The 24,049-nt window shown below is 47.4% G+C and overlaps 1 protein-coding gene across 5 annotated transcripts in view; it reads left to right on the top strand.

Annotated features, from left to right (window-relative positions):
* The window catches only part of fndc3ba (fibronectin type III domain containing 3Ba), a 211,432-nt gene that overhangs the window by 102,592 nt on the left and 84,791 nt on the right, over positions 1 to 24,049 (top strand). For all 5 annotated transcript variants that reach the window (XM_069897581.1, XM_069897577.1, XM_069897580.1 and 2 more), the window contains exon 3: positions 1,439 to 1,514. In XM_069897581.1, coding sequence (XP_069753682.1) covers positions 1,439 to 1,514 — 76 coding nt within the window. The remainder of the gene's footprint in view (positions 1 to 1,438; positions 1,515 to 24,049) is intronic.

Raw genomic sequence — 24,049 nt, 5'->3', positions numbered from 1 at the left:
TCCAGGAACGATTTGCGAGTTTGAGAATTTCATTTCTAATCCTTAGGACAGCATGGTTAGTGTAGCAGCTAGCACAACGCTGTCACGGCGCCAACAATCAGGACCAGGCTTTGAATCTCGCGCTGTCCATAAGGAGTTTGAACGTTCTCTCCGTGCCTGTGTGGGTTTCCCCCGGGGGCTCCAGTTTCCTCCCACCCTTCAAAATGTACCAGGGGTAATTTGGCGACACAGGTTCATAGGCTGAAGGGCCTGTATGTCTAAATTTTTGAAATGCAAAATTAAAAATTTCTTGTAGTAGTTTATTCCTATGGCACACCGGTTTAGATGGAATGGTGTTTTTGTTAGAGAAAAGTGATCCTCTGAATTCAAGATTGCATTTCACGTGAGTTCAGAAGGTCTTGCTAAAAGTTGGCATTCTTGTCAAACCCATCTGGTTTGCAGCCTTCCCATCAGGAATACAGCACAGTACAGGCCCTTCAGCCCACAATATATGCTGACTGATGTAAACATGATCAATCCAATCCTTCCCTCCCTCACAATCCAAAACGCTCCATTTTTCTTGTGTCTGTGTGTTTGTTTAAGAGTCTTTTAAATGTCCCTATTGTACCAGCCTCCACCACCTCCCCAGCAATGTGTTCCAGGCCCCCACTACTCTCTGCAGAAAAAAAATCTACCTTTGATATATCCACTAAAGTCAAGTTTATTGTCATCTGATTGTACAAGTACAACCCGTTGAAACAGCGTTCTCTGGTCCTCGGTGCAAAACATGCAGACACACACCCAGACATAGCACACATACAGACAAACAATACATATGCAGGACGAGTATTGATATATACAAATAAATACTCTGTGTATATGAGAGTCTTGGATGGTTAGTACGAGCAGTTCCTTTGGTCGTTCAGCATTTGCACTGCCCGTGGGAATGAACATTTCTCCACTCAAGTTAGACAGATGTCCTCTGGTATTGGTCATTGCCCCCCAGGAAATAAGGTGCCGGCTGTCCACCCTAACCATGGCCCTCATAATCTTGCACACTTCTTATCCTCCGTCGGTCCAAAGAGAAAAACCCTGGTTCACTTCACGGTAGACCCCCTCCCACGTGTGACTGCTTCAGTAACACAGCACACTGCTCAGGAGCTAAACACCCAACATTAAAATATCCATCCCACCTCCGCCACACTCTTTTCATCCCTCCCTTCTCCCATCAAGAAGGCTCATGAGTGTCAGATCATGCACTCCTAGATTCAAGGGAAGTTTCTTTCTTGCTGTTATCAGACTCCTGGATAAACCCCACACCAATGCAACTATGCTGCCTTTGTTCCTGGTAAATTTGTTCTTCACTGGTTCCCAAATTCTCTGCATCCTTCCTGTAATGAGGTGATGATGGGATGGGTTTACTGTGCATCTGGGGCTAATTCTTGTCTCTCTGTCACAGGTCATCCTGGTTCAAGTTAACCCCGGAGAAACCTTCACCATCAGAGCAGAAGATGGTTCCCTACAATGCATCCAAGGTAAGCCTGCAGCTGTGGGAAAGGGTTACCCAGGGAGAGATGGTGGCACTGGCTCCTTGCCAAACCACCCACCGGCATACCGTCTAGTGCAGCATTTGGGAGTGGCACCCTCTCACTGCACCAGTGATCCAGGTGCGAATCCCACACTGTCAGTAAGGAGTTTGTACGTTCTCCCTGTGTCTGCGTGGGTTTTCCCCAGGGTCTCTGGTTTCCTCCCACTGTTCAAAACGTTAAGTATGGGAGTTGTTGGCCAATTGAGTATAATTGAGCAGCACGGGCTTGTGGGGCAGAAGAGCCTGTATGTTGAAATTTAAAATTGAAATGTAACATTTAATTTAAATCTAGTTCTGTATTGCATGGGGGCACAGTATTGAATGATTTCCACATTTTAATGAGCTGGTATATGGGTGGGAAAGGTTTAGAAGCATATGGGCAAAATATAAACAATTGGGACAAACCTGGTTAAACACCCCCACCCCACTCTTCCCCTGTCACCTTCCCCCAGTTGTGTCTCACCCTTCCGTCTCCTTTCACACCAACATGATACATTCTTACCTCCTCCTGTATCAACCTTTTGTTGGTCTGGATCCCTCCCCCATCTGGCACCATCTCTATTCTGAGACTGTCCAGAATTTCCTGCTTCTGGCTCATTCTGCTTATTCCTTGAAGAAGGGCTCAGGCCTGAAACATTGGCAACATATCTTTGTCTCCTATGGATGCGGAAAGACCAGGTGAGTTGGGACCTTTCTCAAGGCCGACCTGAATCGATAACTGACTATTTCTGGCCACGGCTGCTGAACTGACCCCCTCCCCCAAGTCCCTCCACCTCCCCCTGGTTGGTTTGAGTGGGATGCAGTGGTGGTCAGTGGACACGAGAGATACGTGACCCGGAGTTTGCTCTGCTTGGGTGGGAATTAATTAGTGTGAGGGGGTCAGGAGGTCTGGAATCTCCAGTCCTTCATCCCAGCTCCTCCATGCTGCCGAGATTGTCTATCCAAGCGAGCCCCATTTGTTGGGCCTACACCCCTTCCACACCTTCCCTATCCATGTATCTGTCTGTCTTTTACAATTGTCCCCACCTCTGCCACTTCCTCTGGCAGCTCTTTCCATTTACCCACCACCCTCTGTTTGAAAGAGGTATCCCTCAGATCTCTTTTAAACCTTCCCCTCTCACATTACACCAATGCCCTCCAGTTTTGGGCATTTACCTGGGAAAATGTACTGTGGAAATTCACCCTATCAAGGCTCCCTCTATAGAGGTTTAGAAATGTCTATAAAACACCTCCCTCCCCCATCCCCTGTCAGCTTCCTTCACTCCAAGGAGAAGGTTCCAGCTTTATCATTTCTCCTCACAATTGAAGTCCTCCAGACCCGGCAGAAATCCTTGTGAATCTTTTTTGCATCCTCTTTTATCTTGGCGAATGTTGGGGAGGTTAAGTTGGGGGTAATGAGAGCTTTAATTAGAACATAGAACATTACAGCACAGTACAGGCCTTTTGGCCCTCGATGTTGTGCTGACCTATATATCCCTACCAAAAAACTCAACCTTTCCTACTTCATAACCCTCTATTTTCCTTCCATCCATGTGCCTGTCTAAGAATCTCTTAAATGCCCCACCACCAGCCCTGGCAATGCATTCTAGACACCCACAACTCTGTACGTAAAAAGTGTATTCCTGACGGCTCCCCTAAACTTTCCTCCCTTCACTTTGTACAGATATCCTCTGGTGTTTCCTACTCCCACCCTGGGAAACAGGCACTGGCTGTCCACCCTTGTAGATCTTGTAGACTTCGATCAAGTCTCCTCTCATCCTTCTTCATTCTAAAGAGAGAGGTGTTCAATGCATAAAAATAATTGGGGATTGGCTGTTTTTGGCGAGCCATCTCCTAGAGGATTCTCATTTGTGAGGAAACGCTATGTTGGTTGAGCTGGTTTCCATCAAAGAGATTGCAATTGAGAGAAAACACATTCCTACAGATTCAAGTTCAGCTTCTTTCCTGCTGTAATCAGACTTTTGAACAGGCCTCTCATTCGTAAATGATGATCTTTTGAAACATTCTCTGTAATACTATACACTGCACTTATTTTATTTTTGCATGACCTCTGGTATGGGTTGACAAGCCTGGATAGCACATAATACAAAGTTTGTTACCGTGCCTTGACACACATGTCAATAGATGGATGAGATGCTCCTTGATTCGGTGCCCTATGCCCCTCAGCTGCCCTTCCTCGTTAGGCCCGTAACTGTGCCCACCCATTTCTTTCCACAGGGGTCTTCTCACCCTGGCACATGAGGCAGGTGTTGTGTGACCTGAGGCATTCCACCCCGTGGGAAGGGATGATTTTGGGGATGTTTTCCTCACCTCATTTTCCCAGGAAAACTCAAGGACGAAGGGGTCAGGGGTGTGGGAGAGGCAGTGCTGTGTGGTATGTTCAGCACAGTTGCTGGGGACCGACAATACTCAAGTTCTAAATCTGGATCTCTTATCCCAGTGGCAGACGTAGAGGCTCCAACTCTTTTTTTGGAACGCTGTCGCCTGGAGAAAGAATCTGGGTTTTACAGAGTAAATGACTCCATGGTGAAAATAAAACAAGGAGGCATTGGAATGGGGGCATAGAACATTTCAGGCCCTTAGGCCCATAATGTTGTACAATCTAACCCTTCCCTCCCTCACACCCATAACCCTTTATTTTTCTTGCTTCCATGTGCCTGTCTAAGAGGCTTTTAAATGATCCTATTGTTCCAGGCCCCACCCCCACCCCTGGCAATGCATTCCAGGCACCCACCACTCTCTGAGGAAAAAAACTTGCCCCTGATGTCTCCCCGAAACTTTCTTTCACTCTCCTTAAACAAATGTCCTCTGGTAATTACTTTTGATGCCCTGTCTAGGCCCCTCATAATCTTATTAAGTCTCAGGGAGCAAAGTTCAGATCTCTGTGTGGTAGTTGTGGTATTAAAATTTGTTCGATAATGTGAAACTTGGAAAAAAACTACACCCAAAAGGCAATGTGCAGGTGAAGTAAGAGATTAGAAAGGCAAATAACATGTCGGTCTTTGCTTCAAGAGATCCAGAGTGCAGGAATAAAAGGGCTCTCACAGGCAAGATACAGAAGGTGCTGATGCCGGCAAATTGACACGGACATGGTGGTCCGGAGGGTCTGATTCTGTGCCGTGTCTTGGATGGCAGTCCAAACGCAGTTAAAACTGCTTGGTATAAGAGACAGCAAAACGTAGCCGAGATTGAGGCAAGGAGACTATGACAATGGTGCCAGAGGAGGGCGAGCAATGACCATCTCCCATAAGAGGAGCTAACCACCATCGTCAAGATGGTCACCATCCTACAGGAGGAGAGTCCGTTACAGGGCACTGAGGAGGGGGATAGAACAGAGGGATCTGGGAATACATACACTGGTGCATAATTCCATGAAAGTGATTCACAGGTGGATAGGCTTGTATAAAGAGAGCTTTTGGCCCATTGGCCTTCATAAATCAAAATATTGAGTATAGGAGTTGGGATGTTGTAGTAAAGTTATACAAGACATTGCTGAGACCAAATTTGGAGTAATTTTGGTCACCTATCTACAGGAAGGATATTGAAAGCGGCAGAGAAGATTTACTGGGATGTTGCCCGGACGTCAGGATCTGATTTACAAGGAAAGGTTAAACAGGTTAGGACTTTATTCCCTGAAGTGTAGAAGAATGAGGGGAGATTTGGTAGAAGTGTACACATTTGTGAGGGGTTTCGACAGAGTAAATGTAGGTTGGCTTTTTCCACTGAGGGTGGATGAGATACAAACCACAGGACCTGGGCTAAAAGTGAAAGGGGAAAAGTTTAGGTGGATCATGAGGTGGAACTTCTTCACACAGAGAGTGGTTGGGGTGTGGAATGAGCTGCCAGCTGAAGTGGGTGAACGTGGGCTCAATTTTAACATTAAGGAAGAATTTGGACAGGTACATGGATGGGACGAGTTCAGTACAGCCTGGAAGGTCCAAGGGCCTGTTTTCTGTGCTTTAATGGTCTAAGGCAATGATTCTCAACCTTTTTCTTTCCACTCATGACCCACTTTAAGTATTCCCTATGCCAGTGGTGCTCTGTGATTAGTCAGGGATTGTTTAAGGTGGGTTGTGGTTGGAAAGGAAAGTTTGAAAACCTCTTTTTTAATCGTCCTTCATTAACTTATTATGTGCACGGTTTCACAACTTCAAAGGAAATGGACCAATGACAATTTTTCTCAAGCCAAATATTTCAGTAACAATTGGGTCTAGAGCAGAGATTCTCACCCTTCCCTTCCCTCTCACATCCCACCTTAAGCAATCCCTTACTAATCACAGACCACCACTGGCATAGGGATTACTTAAAGTGGGTCATGAGTGGAAAGAAAAAGGTTGAGAATCATTGCCTTAGACCATTAAAGCACAGAAAACAGGCCCTTGGACCTATTATTGTGAAATCAATAGTTGAGTCACGGAGGGCTTGTATGAACAGGTCATCAGTTGTTCAGCATTCTAACTCCCCTTGGGAAGAAGCTGTTCCTCAGCCTGGTGGTGCTGGCTCTGATCCTCCTGTATCTCTTCCCGACGGGAACAGCTGGAAGAAACTGTGTGTGGGGTAGTAGGGGTCCTCAATGATTTTTCCAAGGTCTTTTTAGACAATAATCCTAGTAGATCATGTCGATGGGGGGGAGAGGGAGATTCCAGTGATCTTCTCAGCCACTCTTACGGTCCTGTGGATTGACCTCCGATCCATTACTCTGCAGCAACTGTACCACACTGTGATGCATCTGTCCAGGACACTCTCGTTAAAGCTCCTATAGAAGGTTGACATGATGGTGGCCGGTAGCCTTGTCCACTTCAGTCTTCTCAGGAAGTGCACTTCCTGACAAGTGAGGAGATGTTGAGTGTCCGCGATAGGTCACTAGTTAAGTGGATTTCAAGGAACTTGGTGCTCTCCACTCTCTCCACTACCAATCCATTTATGTGTAGAGGAGGATGTTTGTCTATAGTCCTCTTGAAGTCCACGATCATCCCCTTTGTCTTGTCCACGTTGAGACTCAGGTTGTTTTTCTCGCACCATTTCATGAGATTTTCTACCTCTTTGTAGTCCAACTCATCACTGTTGTGTCATCTGCAAACTAGATGACACTGTCGGAGTTGGATCTGGTGATGCAGTCGTGGGCCAGTAGCATGAACAGGAGGGGGCTGAGCAAACAGCCCTGATAGTGTGACAGACCTGGACAGATTGTGGTCTTTCAGTTATGAAGTTCAGGATCCAATTACAGAGAGGGTTATGAAGTCCCAGTGAGGACAGCTTCTCCACCAGCTTCTGGGGAATGATCATATTAAGCACCAAGCTGAAAGCAGCATGTCGTATGAGGTGTCGTTCTCCAGGTGGGTCAGGATGAAGTGGTGGGACAAGGCTATAGCATCATCAGCGGAAGGCTTCTTTCTGGAGGCGAATTGAAATGGGTCCAGAGGTGCACTTTGATGTGTTTCATCACCAGACACTCAAAGCATTTCATCATGGCAGAGGTCAGTACCACAGGCTAGAAGTCATTGAGGCCTGTTCCCTTTGCCTTCAGGTGGTGTGTCACTTTTCCTGCTACCTCCAGACAACAATCCATGAAGATTGGTAAGACCTTCTCCTCCACAATCTCCATCAGTACCAGAGCACCACAGGGCTGGGCTCTTAGCCCCCTGCTCTACTCACTTTACTCCTACAACTGTGTGGCTCGGTACAGCAATAACATCATTCTCAAATTTGTTGATGATACCACGGTAGTGGGTTGTATAAAGGAAGGGGATGAGTCACTATACAGGAGTGAGATTGAAAACTTGACTGAATGGTGCACCAACAACAACCTCACCCTCAATGTCACCAAAATTAAGGAGCTGATTGTTGACTTCAGGAAGGGAATGCCAGAGGTGTACGATCCAGTGATCAATGAGGGAACAGAGGTGGAGAGGGTGAGCCATTTTAGGTTCTTGGAATTCACTATTTTGGAGGATCTTTCCTGGACCCAACACACTAATGGTATGGTGAAGAAGGCTCGTCAGCACCTCTATTTCCTCAGGAGTTTGCGGAGGTTTGCTATGACATCAGAAACCCTGACAAATTTCTACAGGTGTATGGTGGAAAGTGTGCTGACTGGCTGCATCACTGACTGGTATGGAAACACCAATACCCCTGAAAAAGGTAGTGGACACAGCCCAAGACATCATGGGCAAAACCCTCCCCACCATCGAGAACATCTGCGGGGAACACTACCATTGGAGAGCATCAGCAATCGTCAAGGATCCACACTGTCCAGCACACATTCTGTTCTCGCTGCTGCCATCAGGAAAGAGGTATCGGTGCCACAAGACTCACACCCCCAGGTTCAGGACCAGCCGCTCCCCCTTCACCATCAGACTCCTCAACAAGAAACTCGATCAGGGACTCATTTAAGGACTCTCACTTGTGCACTTGATTTTCTTTCCTATCTGTATTGCACAGTCAGTTTGTTTGCATTCGTTATCTGTATACGGTTCTTTTGATTGTTTACATGTTTACACTGTGTACAGTTTTTTTTTGCCCGACCAATTCTGCTACACCCACAGGAGAAAGGAATCTCTGACTTGTATATGATGTAATTTATGTACTCTGACAACAATTCTGAAATCTGAAATCGACTTCAATCCAGACCCGCTTACGTGTGCTTGGCTCTTTTTTAGAAAGATTGCCTCCAGGTAGTACAGTTTTTACAGTGGCAGAGAGCTGGGTTCGAATCCCGTGCTCTCTGTAAGTTGTTTGTACATTTTTGCCATGTCTTCATGTGTTTTCCCTGGGGGCTCCTGTTTCCCCCCACCCTTCAAAACCTACGGGGGTTGTAGGTTAATTGGGTGTAATTGAGCGGCACGGGTTTAAATGGTCAAAATGGACCTTACCCTGCTGTTAAAAAAATTAAAAATTGAGACGGCAGGCGCAGGAATCTGGAGCAAAGATAGAACATAGAACAGTACAGGTCTTTCAGCCCTCAATGTTATGCAGACCCATATATTCCTTAATAAAATTACTAAACCCTCCCTACCCCATAACCCTCTATTTTTCTTCCATCCATGTGTCTCTTAAATGCTCCTAATGTTTCAGTCTCTACCACCATCCCTGGCAAGGCATTGCAGACACCCACAACTCTCTACATAAAAAACTCACCCTTGATGTCTCCCTTAAACTTCCCTCCCTTCACTTTGAACATACTCTCTCTGATGTTTCCTGATCCTGTCCTGGGAAACAGACGCTGGCCGTCCACCCTGTCTAAGCCTCTCATAATCTTGAAGACCTCTATTAAGTTTCCTCTCGTCCTGCTACACTCCAAAGAAAAAAATCCCAGCTTTGCTAACCTTACCTCATAAGACCTGTTTCCCAATCCAGGCAACATCCTGGTAAATCTCCTCTGCACCCTCTCTATATAATGAGGTGACCAGAAATGAACATAATAAATGTGGACTTACCAGAGATTTGTAGGGTGATCTCTCAAGTCCTGAACTCAATTCCCCTATTAATGAATCCCAGCTTCTCATAGGCCTTCTTAACTATCCTATCAATCTGTGCGGTTACCTTAAGGGATGAATGGATTTCAACGAACCACAAGGTTCCTCTGTTCCATCACACTGTTAAGTAACTGACCATTAATCCTGTACTCAGCCTTCTGGTTTGTCCTTCCAAAATATATCACCTCACACTTATCCAGATTGAACTCCATCTGCCACTTTTCTGTCCAACTCTGCATCCTGTCTATATCCTCTTGTAACCTTCTACAACCTTTAGCTCCATCCACAACTCCTCCAACCTTTGTGTCATCTGAAAACTTACTGACTCATCCTTCCACTTCTTCATCCAGGTCATTTATAAAAATCACAAAGAGTAGGAGTCCCAGAACTTTCCTTCCACTACTACTCTCTGCTTTCTTCTTCCAAGCCAATTTTTTATCCACATAGCCAAGGTTCCACTGATCCTTGCCTCATGACTTTCTGGATGAGTTCCTCATGGGGGACCTTGTCAAATGCCTTCCTAAAATCCATGTAGACCACATCTACCTCCCTACCCTCATCAATTTCTTTTGTTACATCCTCAAAAAACTCATTTAGACTCATGAGGCACAATCTTCCTTTCACAAAGCCACGCTGACTGTCCGTGAGTAGACTGGACTTCTCCAAATGCTCATAGATCCTATCCTTAAGAATCCTCTCCAATAGTTTTCCCACCACTGATGTAAGACTCACCAGAATATAATTTCCAGGATTCTCCCTATTACCTTTTTTAAACAAGGGGGCTACATTTCCCATTCTCCAATCCTCTGGCACCTGCCCTGCAGCCAAAGAGGATTCCTCACAGGGCAGAGAGGAGCTGAGTGTTTGCACTTTGGCCAGCGGCCTTTGTTAACAAGCTGTAGTTGATACAATGAGCAGGTCAGGGCAACTTGCTCCAGCTGTCAATCACTGTCACTCGTGCCAGGTCATTTTCTGGACTGTGGACCAGAGCTTCATTCAGGTGGCATTTGCTGGCAGGTAACTTGACCCCTGGGTCTTCTAGGAAACTCTGTAGTGGAGAGAATGGAGAGCACCAAGTTCCTTGGAGTTCACTTAACAAGTGACCTACTGTGGACATTCAACATCTCCTCACTTGTCAGGAAGGGGCCAGAGCGACTGCACTTCCTGAGAAGACTTAAGTGGGCAAGGCTACTGGTCACCATTATTTCAACCTTCTACAGGAGCTCTATTGAGAGTGTCCTGGCCGGCTGCATCCCAGTGTGGTATGATTGCTGCAGAGAAATGGATCGGAAGTCAATCCACAGGACCATACGAGTGACAGAGAGGGTCACTGGAGTCTCCCTCCACCCCGTTGACGTGATCTACTGGGATCGTTGTCTGAAGAGGGTGCTCAAAATCATTGAGGACCCTTTCCACCCCACACATAGAATCTTTCAGCTGCTCCCCTTGGGGAAGAGATATAGGAGGATCAGAGCCAGCACCACCAGGCTGAGGAACAGCTTCTTTCCACAGGCAGTGAGAATGGTGAACGACCAAAGGAACTGCATCCACTGACCCTCCGAGACCCTCATATGTACAAAACAATATTGATTTATTTATTTGTGTATATGAAGTTTTGTCCTGTATATGTATTGTTTGCCCTTATGTGTGTGTTATGACTGGTTGTGTGTCAGCAAGGACCAGAGAATGCTGTTTCACTGGGTTGTACTTGTACAATCAGATGACAATAAACTTGACTTGCAAACATGAAGTCTGCAGATGCCGGGGTCCAGTGCAGTACGCACAGTACGCACAATGCTGGAGAAACTCAGGAGGCCATGCAGCATCCATGGGAAGCTAGAGGCGGTGGAGCTGTGTGGGATCCAAAGCAGAGAAGACCTGTGGAGCTGCCTGATGTGGTCAATAAACAAGAGACGGCCCAACCTGACACACTACAAATCTTAGTTGGCGACTTTGACCAGGCCTGTGTCAAGAAAACCCTGCCTTAACTACCACCTGCCGTACCAGAGGTCTCAGCACACATGATCACTGCCTCACCAAGATGAGGAAGGCCCCTAAGTAACATAAAAAATAAAGAATTTGGAATTGACTTGGAAGATGCACAAAAAAGATTTGTCAAGATAGCCGTAGCAAAAAAATGTATTATGTCAACCTGGAAATTGGAAGATAATTTGAAAATACAACAATGGTATATAGAAATGAATAAATGTATTCCATTAGAAAAAATAACATATAGTTTAAGAAATAATATTGAAATATTCGAACAAGTATGGGAGCCTTACATTAAATACAACAGCGAAAACCTACCGGGAACAAACATTACCTAAGTTGATGGAAGGAGAAGAAAAGAAAAGAATGGACTCAGTAGAATTTCTGGTGTATTTCTGTTGAATGACAACATTGTCTAACTGAATTAATGCAACCTAGATTGTATACCTAAAATGGATGAGAGGGGGGGGGTGGGGGGGTGGCTTGGGAGGAGGGAGGGGGGAGGGAGAAAAAGTCACTGTAAATGTGTGGAAAAGAAAAAGTGTATATCATGGCTATTGTGATTTATGGTGTGAAAAATAAAAAATTTAAAAAAAAAGATGAGGAAGGCCGACTATTCTTTCCTGAGACTGCACTTTGGGAGGTCTGATTACTGGCTGTACTCCTGCCTTCGTACAGACAGAGACCACAAAGAGAGGCTCCAGAGATCAGGACAGCTAGAAGGTGGTCGCAGGCGGCTGAAGAACGGTTACAGGAGTTCCTCGAGTCAGTGGATTGGGCCCTGTCCAAGAATTCAGCTGAGAATCTGAACAAATACACCGAGGCTGTCACACACTTTCAAAATAGCTGTGGATGAGTGTGTCCCCATCAAATCATTCAGGGTTTTCTCCAACCAGAAGTCTTGGATGAACAATGAAATCCAGAACCTGCTGACAGCCATATCGCAGGCATTTAAGTCCAGAGATCCAGATCAGTACAGCAGGAGCAGGTTTGCGGAAAGCCATCGCCTGGGTGAAGTGGAGATTCCAGATGAAAATGGAAACAATGAGGGTCACTCGACAGCTGTGGCAGGGCCTAAATGGCAAAACTTGTTACAAAACCAAATCCGGTAAAGTAGCAGACGGCAAAATTTCTCTCCCAGAAGAACTCAACGCCTTCTACGTCTGATTTGATGACAGTAACGGTGAAGAACCTCCCCTCTGCGCCCCCACGTCTGCTGACGACCCCATCCTGTCCATATCTGAGGTGCGTGCTGCCTTCAGGAGAGTGAATCTGAGGAAAGCATCCAGCCCGGCCGAATATTAAAGATCTGTGAGATATTGATATCTCACTCCAGCAGGGAGTGGCACCCATCTGTTTCAAACGGGCGTCAATCATACCGGTGCCCAAGAAGAGGACAGTGAACCTGCCTTAGTGACAGTCAACCAGCAGCACCTTACATCAACAGTGGTGAAGGGTTTTGAAAGGCTGGTGATTAAGCAAAAATTAAATCACAAAATTCTCTGGACACTGTGATTGAAGATAAACATTCACAAGGCTGGAGAAACTCAGCAGGTCAAACAGTGTCTGTTATTCAGCCAAGGCTGAATAAGAACCAGGGCTTCATCCATTACCAGGATAAGGAGAAACAAACTTCCATGTTCCATCTGGGTAGTTAGTAACCCCACAGCAGGAACATTGAATCTTGCTCTTTAGTTAACCCTCATCCCGATGTCCAGCAGCTCCCTTTTACCATTTTGTTCAGATGCCTGCAGACATTTTTCCAGACCTTGATGAAGAGGTCAAGCCCGAAACATTGGTTACATCTCTACCTTTACTCCATAAAGGACCCTGTTTAACCTGCTGAATTTCTCCAGCGTTGCGTTTTTAATATATCCTGCTGTGTTCTTTGATAACCCTCTGCGCTGCCAACAATTCCACCAATCCTAGTATAATTTGCACCCCCTAAGTTTCATCCAAGTAGTTTATGTATGGCACCACTAATAGAGGTCCCACCACTGATCCCTGCAGAACATCGTGCTCCTCCCCTACCCCTCTCCACCCCCCCACCACCATTTTGTTCTAGCACCTGCTGACATTTTTCCAGACCTTGATGAAAGGCTCAAGCCCGAAACGTTGGTTATGTATTTACCTTTGCTACATAAAGGACCTTGTTTTGATCTGCTGAGTTTCTCCAGCGTTGTGTTTTTACTTCAACTACAGACTTTGGTGCTCTTCTCTTCTACTCTCTATCACTCCTCGTCCCACTTTTCTCCCCCCCTCCCCCACTCCTCAGCGTTCCCCTCTCCTACACCTATCCCTGCACCTCCCATCTTCATTTGTCTGGAATTTGGGAGCCTTCCCTTTTGCTGCCTTCCTTCTCCCCTCCCCATTTCGAGGAAAGATGCCAACAGTCCATTTTTCCCCATGGACGCTGCCTGTCCCGTTGAGCTCCTCCAGCATTTTTAGTTGTGGAGTTCTGTTGAGGACTGATCTCACACTGCCTTACTTTGTCCCACATTATTATCCCGTGTTGATATCAACAATATTGCTCCCCAATGATTCTGCCAACGAAGAAAATGAGCACTCTGTCTGATGCAGCTTTGAACAGAAGCATTGTCTGCCAGTTTGTTCATTAAACTCACTGTGTTGTAATTAACCTGTTCAGCCATGGCATCCTAATTGCTGTTTTTCCTTATGGGAGAATTAGTTTTAAGAAACCTCCACCTTTGATGTTTATGATGGAAATAAATCCTGGTTAATTTCACTCCCTTTAATGTGGATAGCCTGGGGGGCGTGGGGTGGAGTGTGGGGGAAGGAAGGTCGGGAAAGAGCTGTGATTGGAGGTGCCTGTGGAGGGAGGGGGGCAAAGGCTCCTTAAGGTGTGTGTTCAGGTGTGTGTCACAGACCTGTACCTCCACAGCCAGGCAACAGGAAGACTTGGGCACTCAGCAATTATCCACATCAGTCCAGTCCTGACAGGAGAGGACAGACCTTATCTTGGAAAGATCTAGAATCACAGCAGACAATGCATTGATAAGGAACTTCTCATTGAAGGCAGGGATGAGGTAAAACTCCTTTCTCTCACAGCATTAAAAACACTACATTGGAGAAACTCAGCAGGTCAAACAAATCTTCTTTGGCTTGGCTTCGCGGACGAAGATTTATGGAGGGGGTAAAAGTCCACGTCAGCTGCAGGCTCGTTTGTGGCTGACAAGTCCGATGCGGGACAGGCAGACACGGTTGCAGCGGCTGCAGGGGAAAATTGGTTGGTTGGGGTTGGGTGTTGGGTTTTTCCTCCTTTGCCTTTTGTCAGTGAGGTGGGCTCTGCGCTCTTCTTCAAAGGAGGTTGCTGCCCGCCAAACTGTGAGGCGCCAAGATGCACGGTTTGAGGCGATATCAGCCCACTGGCGGTGGTCAATGTGGCAGGCACCAAGAGATTTCTTTAGGCAGTCCTTGTACCTTTTCTTTGGTGCACCTCTGTCACGGTGGCCAGTGGAGAGCTCGCCATATAACACGATCTTGGGAAGGCGATGGTCCTCCATTCTGGAGACGTGACCCACCCAGCGCAGCTGGATCTTCAGCAGTGTGGCCTCGATGCTGTCGACCTCTGCCATCTCGAGTACTTCGACGTTAGGGATGAAAGCGCTCCAATGGATGTTGAGGATGGAGCGGAGACAACGCTGGTGGAAGCGTTCTAGGAGCCGTAGGTGATGCCGGTAGAGGACCCATGATTCGGAGCCGAACAGGAGTGTGGGTATGACAACGGCTCTGTATACGCTTATCTTTGTGAGGTTTTTCAGTTGGTTGTTTTTCCAGACTCTTTTGTGTAGTCTTCCAAAGGCGCTATTTGCCTTGGCGAGTCTGTTGTCTATCTCATTGTCGATCCTTGCATCTGATGAAATGGTGCAGCCGAGATAGCTAAACTGGTTGACCGTTTTGAGTTTTGTGTGCCCGATGGAGATGTGGGGGGGCTGGTAGTCATGGTGGGGAGCTGGCTGATGGAGGACCTCAGTTTTCTTCAGGCTGACTTCCAGGCCAAACATTTTGGCAGTTTCCGCAAAGCAGGACGTCAAGCGCTGAAGAGCTGGCTCTGAATGGGCTCTGAATAGAGCAAAGGTAAAGATACAGAATCGACGATTCAGGCTTGAGGCCTTCATCAAGGTGTGAGCAAAATGTCAGCAGGCACCTGAACTCAGCCACCTGCCTACATTTTCCTCAGTCCTCGATGAAGGATTCAAGCTGGAAATGTTAGTTATTTTAAAATTTTAATTTAACATACAGCTTGGCAACAGGCCCTTTCAGTCCATGAGCCCATGCCACGCAATTACTCCCAATTAACCTACAACCCCTGGTACTTTTCAAATGATGGGAGGAAATCAGAAACCAGAGCCCCCAGGGAAACCCCACGCAGACACGGGGAGAATGTACAAACTCCTTACAGACAGCGCGAGATTCGAACCCCAGTCCCAATCACTGGTGCCATAAGAGCACTAATCGCTACACTAACCGTGCCACCCCCTACAAACTCCTTACAGTCAGTGAGGGATTCAAATCATGGTCCTAGAGTTCTTTATCATTATTTATTCCATCTAAAGGACACGGTTTGACCTGCTGAGTTTCTCCAGCTTTGTGTTTTTACTTCAACCATGGAGCCTGCAGACTCTTGTGTTTTACATGTATCACAGGATAGCGAGTCTTTGAAGCATTTCCACAAAGGGTGCTCTTTGACTACCTCTAAGGCAGGGATAAGTGGATACATGAGAAGCCAGACGGAGCTGGAGGAAGTGCGGGAGTGCAAAATGGAGATAGTAATCCAGTCAGCCGAGAGCTTATTGAACGGTGGACCAGGTTCAAGGAGCTGAGTGGCCTTCTGCTCCAGATGCGTTCGTGCAATTATTTTTTCTCATGGACAGGAAAAGGCTACACACCCCCTCCTCTCCATTGACTCCATCACACACTTCCTTCCCTCCATCATCTCCATCACACAACCCCCTCTCCTCCATCGACTCTATCACACATTTCCCCCCCCCCCCACCTCTATTGACCCCAAAGATAACACCTGCTGCCACAGACAAACTGCCAACATATTACAAGACTCACTCCATCCCAGCTGCACTCTCTTCACCTCCTGTGATGGAGGTGTGTGATGGTCTGAGCCACGTTCACAGTGCTCTGCAGTTTCATCTGGTGTTGGACAGAGCAGTTCCTGTCCCACACAGTGACGCACCCCGACAGGATGGTTTCAACAGGGCCCCTGTAGAATTCGTTAAGGATACAGGGAACCCGTGAAATCCCCTCAGGGGTCTGAGGAAGGAGAGGATTTACGAGTCTGAGATCACTCCCCATTAGATTTGAAGACAGTTTTTATTTCCTGCTGTTAGTACACTCCTGAATGATGGGCGGCTGGGTTGGCATGGTTAGCACAACGCTGTTACAGCATCAGCGATCGGGACCGGGGTTTGAATCCCGTGCTGTCTGTAAGGAGTTTGTTCATTTTCCCCGTGTCTGGAATGTAGGTCAATTGGGTGTAATTGGGGGGCACGGACTTGTAGGCCAAAATGGCCTGTTACCTTGCTGTATATTGAGATCTTTTTAAAAATTAAAAGAATGAATCCCACACCAGTACAACGATGCTGTCTTTGCTCCATCCCAACTGAACTCTCTCTGGAAGTCTGTGCCTTACTTGTTGTCCTATGTAGGAGACGTCTAACTCGTCTGCATGCAGAACAATCTAAATCACTGCAATTTTGATATTTGTGACAATAAAGTTAAACTCTTTGAGATGTGAGAGGAAAGTGGAGCACCGAGGAGGAAATATGTTTAGGGACAACATGCAAAACTCCACACAGACAGCGCTGGAGGTAGGCAAACCTGTATTTCTGGAGCTGTGTGAGGCAAGCTCTACAATCTATACCATGGGACTGCCCAGTTTTGTTTTATCAGTATCTCCAGTGTCTTCAATAAATAATAGGAGGAGATACATAAATAAGGAACAATGCCTATTATTCCATCTCTCCAACCGGACATCGACTTGTCCGGTTTCGGCTAGACCCCTCCCCGTTCTCCCTCTCTTCTCCATCCCTCTGTCTCCTTTCCCCCAGCTGTCCACCCACTTCCCTCTCCACTCACAGGACCACTCCCCCTCCCTCTGCTGCAGATGCCCTCCCTCCCTTATCCACCTATTACCTCCTGCCTGTGGGACTGTGCTCCTCCCCCTGCCCCTCTCCACCACCATTCTGTTTGAATGCCTGCCTACATTTTTCCATCCCTCGGTGAAGGGATCAAGCCCGAAAAGTTGGTCACGTATCTTCACCTATAAAGTCCACTTTTTGACCAGCTGAGCTTTGTATTTTTGCGATAAAAATCCACGGGTCACTGTAGCTGTGCAACACCTTGGCTTAGCTGCGCTGGGAATATTGTGTGCAGTTTTGGTCACCTTACTTCAGGAAGGTGTGGAGGCTTTGGAGAGTGTGCAGAAGAGATCCTGCTGAGTCTTAGAGGTCGGATAAACTTGGGGTTGTTTTCTCTGGTGCATCAGAGGCTGAGGAGAGACCTGATGGAACTTTATAAAACCACGAGAGGCATTGATGGGGTGGGCAGTCAGGGTCTTTTTCCCTCAGTGGAAATGACAAATACTCGAGAGGGCATAGGTTTAAGGTGAGAGAGGCAATGATGAAAGGCATGGAGGGAGGGGGAGGTTTTGTTTACATTGAGCTGTGGGTGCCTGGAATGGGCTGACAAAGGGTAGTAAGGGAGTTCAGGAGGTATCTGGACACACAGGGAATAGAGGGATACAAGTCCATGTGCAGGATTCATTAGAGTGGCGTCGTGGTCAGCACAGACATGGTGGGCTGAAGGTCCTGTTCCTGTACTGTTCTGTTCTGAAGAAGGGGGAGAGAGTGTGGATGGACACAGGTTGATCAGCAAACCTTCTGGAGCAGGCAGAAGCCACATTGCACAAGTGAGTGTGACCTGGGACACACTTCCCAGCACTTTCCAAAGGTAACCGCACAACTGGAAAAACAAAAGTGACATTTTGTGTCTGGGGCAGGAGAGGGCGTGAATGGAATGAATTGGAGAGCTCGATCACAGAGCTAAAAAATTGTGACAGGCTGTATGGCCTCGAGAGTTGAGTGATTCTGAACTGACACGTTGGTAGTCACATGTTTCGGCTGGACAGGATTTCAAGCGTTCCCACACAGCGCTGCCTTGCTGTGGTCAAACTGATCCAATATTTAACAATCTTCTTTAATTAGAGCTGTATCTGGGCCATTAAATCCTGCCAGCAGGAACACATCTTGTTCCCAGGGCTGTCACTGCCAAGGATTTGTCCTACGATTGGAAGGGGTGTTCAGGAAAGCAGCTGGTATGGTGATGCTTCTCATTACGTGGGAGACCAGAACCAGAGCCATCGGTTCAAGTAAATCCAGAGAGGAAACCTTCCCCAGGGAGTGTCCCAGAGTGACTGAGACAAATCGCAGAACTGAAAGTAGGGACAAGTGAGGAAGGGCATCCAGCAAAGAGAAGCTGGAGGAACTCAACAGGTCAGGCAGCTTCAGTGGAGAGAGATGATCCGTCAACATTTTGCGTCTGTCTTAATAACAGGGTGCCGATCTCAAACACCCACCTTTATGCTGATGGTCAAGCTGAGTTCCTGCAGCTTCTCATTGCTCACTTAAAGTTCCATTATCTGCCATCCTTCTGTTTCTCCAGTGAGGAAGGGAGGAGTGGGAGGTGATGGAGGGAGATGGTGATGGAGGGAGATGGTAATGGAGGGAGATGGTAATGGAGGGAGATGGTAATGGAGGGAGATGGTAATGGAGGGAGATAGTGATGGAGGAAGATGGTAATGGAGGGAGATGGTGATGGAGGGAAATGGTGATGGAGGGAGACAGTAATAGATGGAGATGGTGATGGAGGGAAACGGTGATGGAGGGAAATGGTGATGGAGGGAGATTGGGATGGTGGGAGATGGTGTTGGAGGGAAAGGGTGATGGAGGAAGATGGTGATGGGAGGAATTGTGAAGAGGAGAGGAAGAACTGTGTGTGGACCTGCATTCTCCATACTTTACAAAAATGTGAGGAGATTGCATTGAGAATGGAAAAACTCGGTGATGGTTTGACAGATTCAGTGATGGTTTCACAGAATCAGTGATGGTTTCACAGCCTGAATGCAGGGAGGACGTTTCTCAGGATGAGGAGTTCAGAACTGGGGACAGTCTGAGAATAAGTGGAGAATTAGTTAGAATTGAAATGAGCCAAATATTTTGGGTTGGGACCCTCGAATGTACAACTAATTCATTCTCATTTTATGTTATATGAAAATAGTTCATGTATTCTAATACGTGTTGTTAAAAGGAAAGAAAAAGTCCCATGAATTTATCATGCCGACAAATATGTGCCATGTAGTATGAATCTTGTTCTGGTCACTAATCCAGTTCTGCTTCAGGAAGGGATATTTGCTTGAAGCTGCATCCGTGATGTGAGCTTTTCTGATCAACAATGTATTAACATACAAATGTCTTGCTGTTCTGTAGTCAGCTACGTTGGAATGAATAAATACCTGCTGCCATGTAAAAGAGGAAAATGTTTGGCTTAAGGGCCTCCTGACTCAACTGTTCCTCCCGCAGAGTCCGTGACACACTCCTACACCTCGTTTATGTGGTGAAGGAGCCACATCATCAGGAAATAATAGGTTGCTTCACGGCCGTCTGTGGCCATGTATGCCAAACTCCAGACAGTAGGCAGCCTTCAGGGGCAGGGAGAAGATGGGGAGCGGCAAAGAGATAGAGAGGGAGTGAGGGAGAGAGGGGGGAGAGGGAAAGGGTGTGGGGAGGAGAGAGAGGGAGAGGAAATGGGAGAGAGGATGGGAGAGGGAGAAGTGGGGGAGAGAGAAGGGGAAGACAGAAGGAGGAGGAAGGGGAGGGGAGAGAAATGAGATGGGGAGAGAAAGGAGGGAGAGAGAAAGACAGGGGAGGGGAGAGAGAGAAAGACGGGAGGGGTGAGAGAGAGCGATTGTGTATGAATTTTGGGAGGAGGAAGGGGATATATTTTGGGAGTAGCTCATGGCTTCAGGATTACTCAATAGAGAGATGCAGCTGGGAAAGAGGCCCTTTGGTCCCCTGACCTCCACACCACAGAACAGGACAGGAACAGGCCTTCCAGCCCACGAGTCTGTACCGAACATAAAGCTAAAGTTAGACTGAACCTGCTCCATTTCCCACTGTGCTCTGCATAGTTATGTGTGTCTCTGGAAGATTTTTAAACATTTCTATTGTATTTTCTTCCATGACCACCCCAGGCACCTCCTGGCCCCAGACGTCCCCCTTAAATCTCCCCACCCCTCACCTCTAGTGTGTGTTGCTTTTACCCTGGAAATAAGGACTCTGCCTGCCCACCCTGTCTACAGTCTTGATAAACTTTAATCACGACGATTCTCAGCCTCTGAGGCTCCGGAGAAGGCAACCCAAGTTTGTCCAATCTTTCTCCCCAACTCACATCCTCTAATCCGGGTAATATCCTGGTAAACGCACTCTTCTGGACAAACTCAACAGGTCAAGTAGCAGCAGTGGGAGAAGAAGATGTTTAATTGGGACTCAATAAAGTCGATCCATCTCGATGAAGAGTTTTGGCCTGAAACGCCGGCCCTTGGATGCTGCCCGGCCTGTGATTCCCCCAGAAGATTGTGTTTGGCTTCAGAGTCCCTCGGCAGCAGTCTCTTGTGTATCCCTTCTGCACCCTCTCCAAATACTCCACCTCCTTCCTGTAATGGGGTGACCTGAACTGTGGCCAAGTGTGGTCGAATTAATATTTTGCAGAGCTGCAGCACGACTTCCTTGCCCATGAAGTCAAGTCACAGATGCCTCCTTTACCAGCCCATCTCCTTAATTGCTCTGCCTGTGATTCATTAGGGGAAGTTTAGCAGCAAGAAAAGGAGATGTGTTGGCTGAGTTTCTGTTGCAGACAATGGTGGGTGGTGCCTGGAAGCAGATACAATGCAGGTGCTCCCCTGCTTCCAATGGCAACTGGGCCAACTTATGAGTTTTGGAAGTTACGATGGTTCAAATCCATACTTTCACATTTGAATTCCGATCTGTTCCTGTGGTAAACTACTCTCTCGCGATGCACCACGCCCAGTGGGCTTTTGTCAGTGTGGGGATGTTGAATGGTGTGGGGGTGGGGGGGGGAGAATAGAGTGTGACGAGGGGGCGGAAGAGTAACAGGATGCTCAGGGGGGAGAGTGTATCTGGAGTGGGGGAGAGAGTGACGGGGGGAAAATATGACGGGGTGAGGGTTGGGGTGGGAAGATTGTGACAGGGGTTGGGGTGAGTGACTGGTGTGGGTATGGGGGGGCAGTATGCATGTGACTGAGGGGGATTTCTGAGAGGAGAGAGTGTGTGGGGGTGGGTGGAAGGGGGCTGGTTGGCTGCTTTTCTGAGAGAGCGGAAGGTGTGGAGGCAATGGTGGGGAGGGTGGAACACTAAGTAACAACAGGGTTACGTCTACTTCATCTCCCCTTTTCATTGATAAGATTTTTGTATATTTAACTCCCTAAAAATGTTCCTGATTGCAGTGCACATGTTCACCAGAAGTTTCTGGAACATTATCCTTCCCCACAGTCCGTACACTTGGCCCATGTTGACAGAGATGTGTTAATCCTTGAACAACTGTGCGATTGACTTCAGGAACAATCATGATCCCTGTCTCTTCTGTATTCTCCCCGAGCACTTTTGATAGGAGTTGAAATTTCTGGCGTGCCCACAATATAATGCCTCGAACATTTAGAACCAGTGCCTCCCAGATCTATGGCTTCCTTATTGACACCCCCAGAAGGTTTCAGAATCGTAGTTAACTCTGTTTCAGCGCCAGCCAGCAACCCAAGATCGAATCCCACGCTGTCTGTATGGAGAAATGGGTCTTTCAATGTGTTGCCAGCTTTTTTGAGGCAGGGGGAGGGTATCTCACCCTGACCAGATATACTGTACTGGTTGGGTCGGGTCAGTCACTGTATAACACTCGGGTATAGTACTGGTGGGGACTAGTCTGTCACTGAGTAACACTGGGGTATAGTACTGGTGGGGATGTGTCTGTCACTGTGTAACACTGGGGTATAGTACTGGTGGGGACATGTCCAGTACTGTGTAATACCAGGGTACACTGCTGGTGGGGACGGGTCTGTCACTGTGTAACACTGGGGTACAGTACTGGTGGGGACTAGTCTGTCACTGTGTAACATCAGGGTACAGTACTGGTGGGGACATGTCAGTTTCTGTGTAACACTGGGGTATAGTACTGGTGGGGATGGGTCAGTCACTGTATAACACTGGGGTACAGTACTGGTGGGGACTAGTCTGTCACTGTGTAACACCAGGGTACAGTACTGGTGGGGATGGGTCTGTCACTGTGTAACACTGGGGTACAGTACTGGTGGGGACATGTCCGGTACTGTGTAATACCGGGGTACACTGCTGGTGGGGACGGGTCTGTCACTGTGTAACACTGGGGTATAGTACTGGTGGGGATGGGTCAGTCACTATGACACTGGGGTACAGTACTGGTGGGGACTAGTCTGTCACTGTGTAACACCCGTGTATAGTACTGGTGGGGACATGTCAGTTACTGTGTAACACTGGGGTATAGTACTGGTGGGGATGGGTCTGTCACTGTGTAACACTGGGGTACAGTACTGGTGGGGACGGGCCTGTCACTGTGTAACACTGGGGTACAGTACTGGTGGGGACGGGCCTGTCACTGTGTAACACTGGGGTACAGTACTGGTGGGGACGGGCCTGTCACTGTGTAACACTGGGGTACAGTACTGGTGGGGACGGGTTTGTCACTGTGTCACTGTCCATATTTGGGTCACGTGTTATAGTAACCAGGCTGGTCCATGTCTGCTGACTGCCCTGCTGGTGGATGACTTCATTCATGTGCTTCAACCCCAAAATCTGATCAGTGTCCATTCTAACTTCCCCTTCATCTATTACCAACTCCCTTTTACGTTGACGAGGAAATAATGAGCCCGAAGAAAATCAGCACCAAGCAAAGGTTGGGATACTTCTGCTATAATAAATGGCCAAGTGTAGAGATGATTCTCAAACTTGACATTCATCTTCCTGGGACTGAAGGATGGAATGTTAGCTGCTCTTAGTTGCAGGTCTGGGGTAAGGTGGCGGGTGTCAAAACCGAGGGGTGGAATACATCAACTTCTGAACCCGTGTCCACCAGAAATTTTCACTGGGACAACTGGTCCCATACATACAGTAGGCTTGCAGTTGTCTTGCCTACCACCGCATTCCTTACTGACGGTTGGCCTGGATGTTTCTCGCAAACAGGCAGGGTGGAAGGCACTTGTGGGCATTTACTCCCCAATGCCTGTGGTAATAACACCAAGATGAGGTGTCCACAGGCTGCTTGCCCGTTTTGGGGCTTTGTCTGTTTGTAGGGAGTGATGTGCTAGAGCACTAGAGTGCGACACGGGGTCAAGAGTTTGTTGCACAGACTTGCCTTTCCTTGCTGTCCTTTTTATCCAACCATAGAATGTCTTCCTCCACTGCTACAGCCCTTGGGTCTTCAAAAGAACACTTAGATAACAAGAGCTTAATATCATCTGGCATTCCCTCTAAAAAGAGCTGCTCAAATAACATTGGGCCTTTCGTCAACTGCCAGGAACAGCATTTCATTCGTTAATTCTGAAGGGGCACGGTCTCCCAACCCATCGAGATGTAGTCGTTTGGTTGCCCTTTCCCTACAGGACATGCCATATACATGTAATAAAAGTGCTTTTAAAGCGTCATACTTGCTGGTATGTGGTGGATCCCGTAGGAACTCGCCGACCCTCTTAGCAACGGCCTGGTCCAGGGCCCTGACGAGATGGTAATAAGAGTGGTGTCCAGTTTGACTTGGTGAAGGTGAAATTGAGCTTTAGCCTGTTGGAACTACAGTTCAGGCTCAGCTGTCCAGAAAGGTGGCAGCTTCTCAGCAACGGCTGCAGAGTCCATGTTTGTCCAAAAATACATTTTTGGACCTGTTGGGG

The sequence above is a fragment of the Narcine bancroftii genome, chromosome 9 (assembly GCF_036971445.1).
Source record: "Narcine bancroftii isolate sNarBan1 chromosome 9, sNarBan1.hap1, whole genome shotgun sequence".
In the NCBI taxonomy this organism is placed as follows: Eukaryota; Metazoa; Chordata; class Chondrichthyes; order Torpediniformes; family Narcinidae; genus Narcine; species Narcine bancroftii.
The sequence above is the reverse complement of the archived record's forward strand: the minus strand, read 5'-3'. Positions and strand labels throughout refer to the sequence as shown.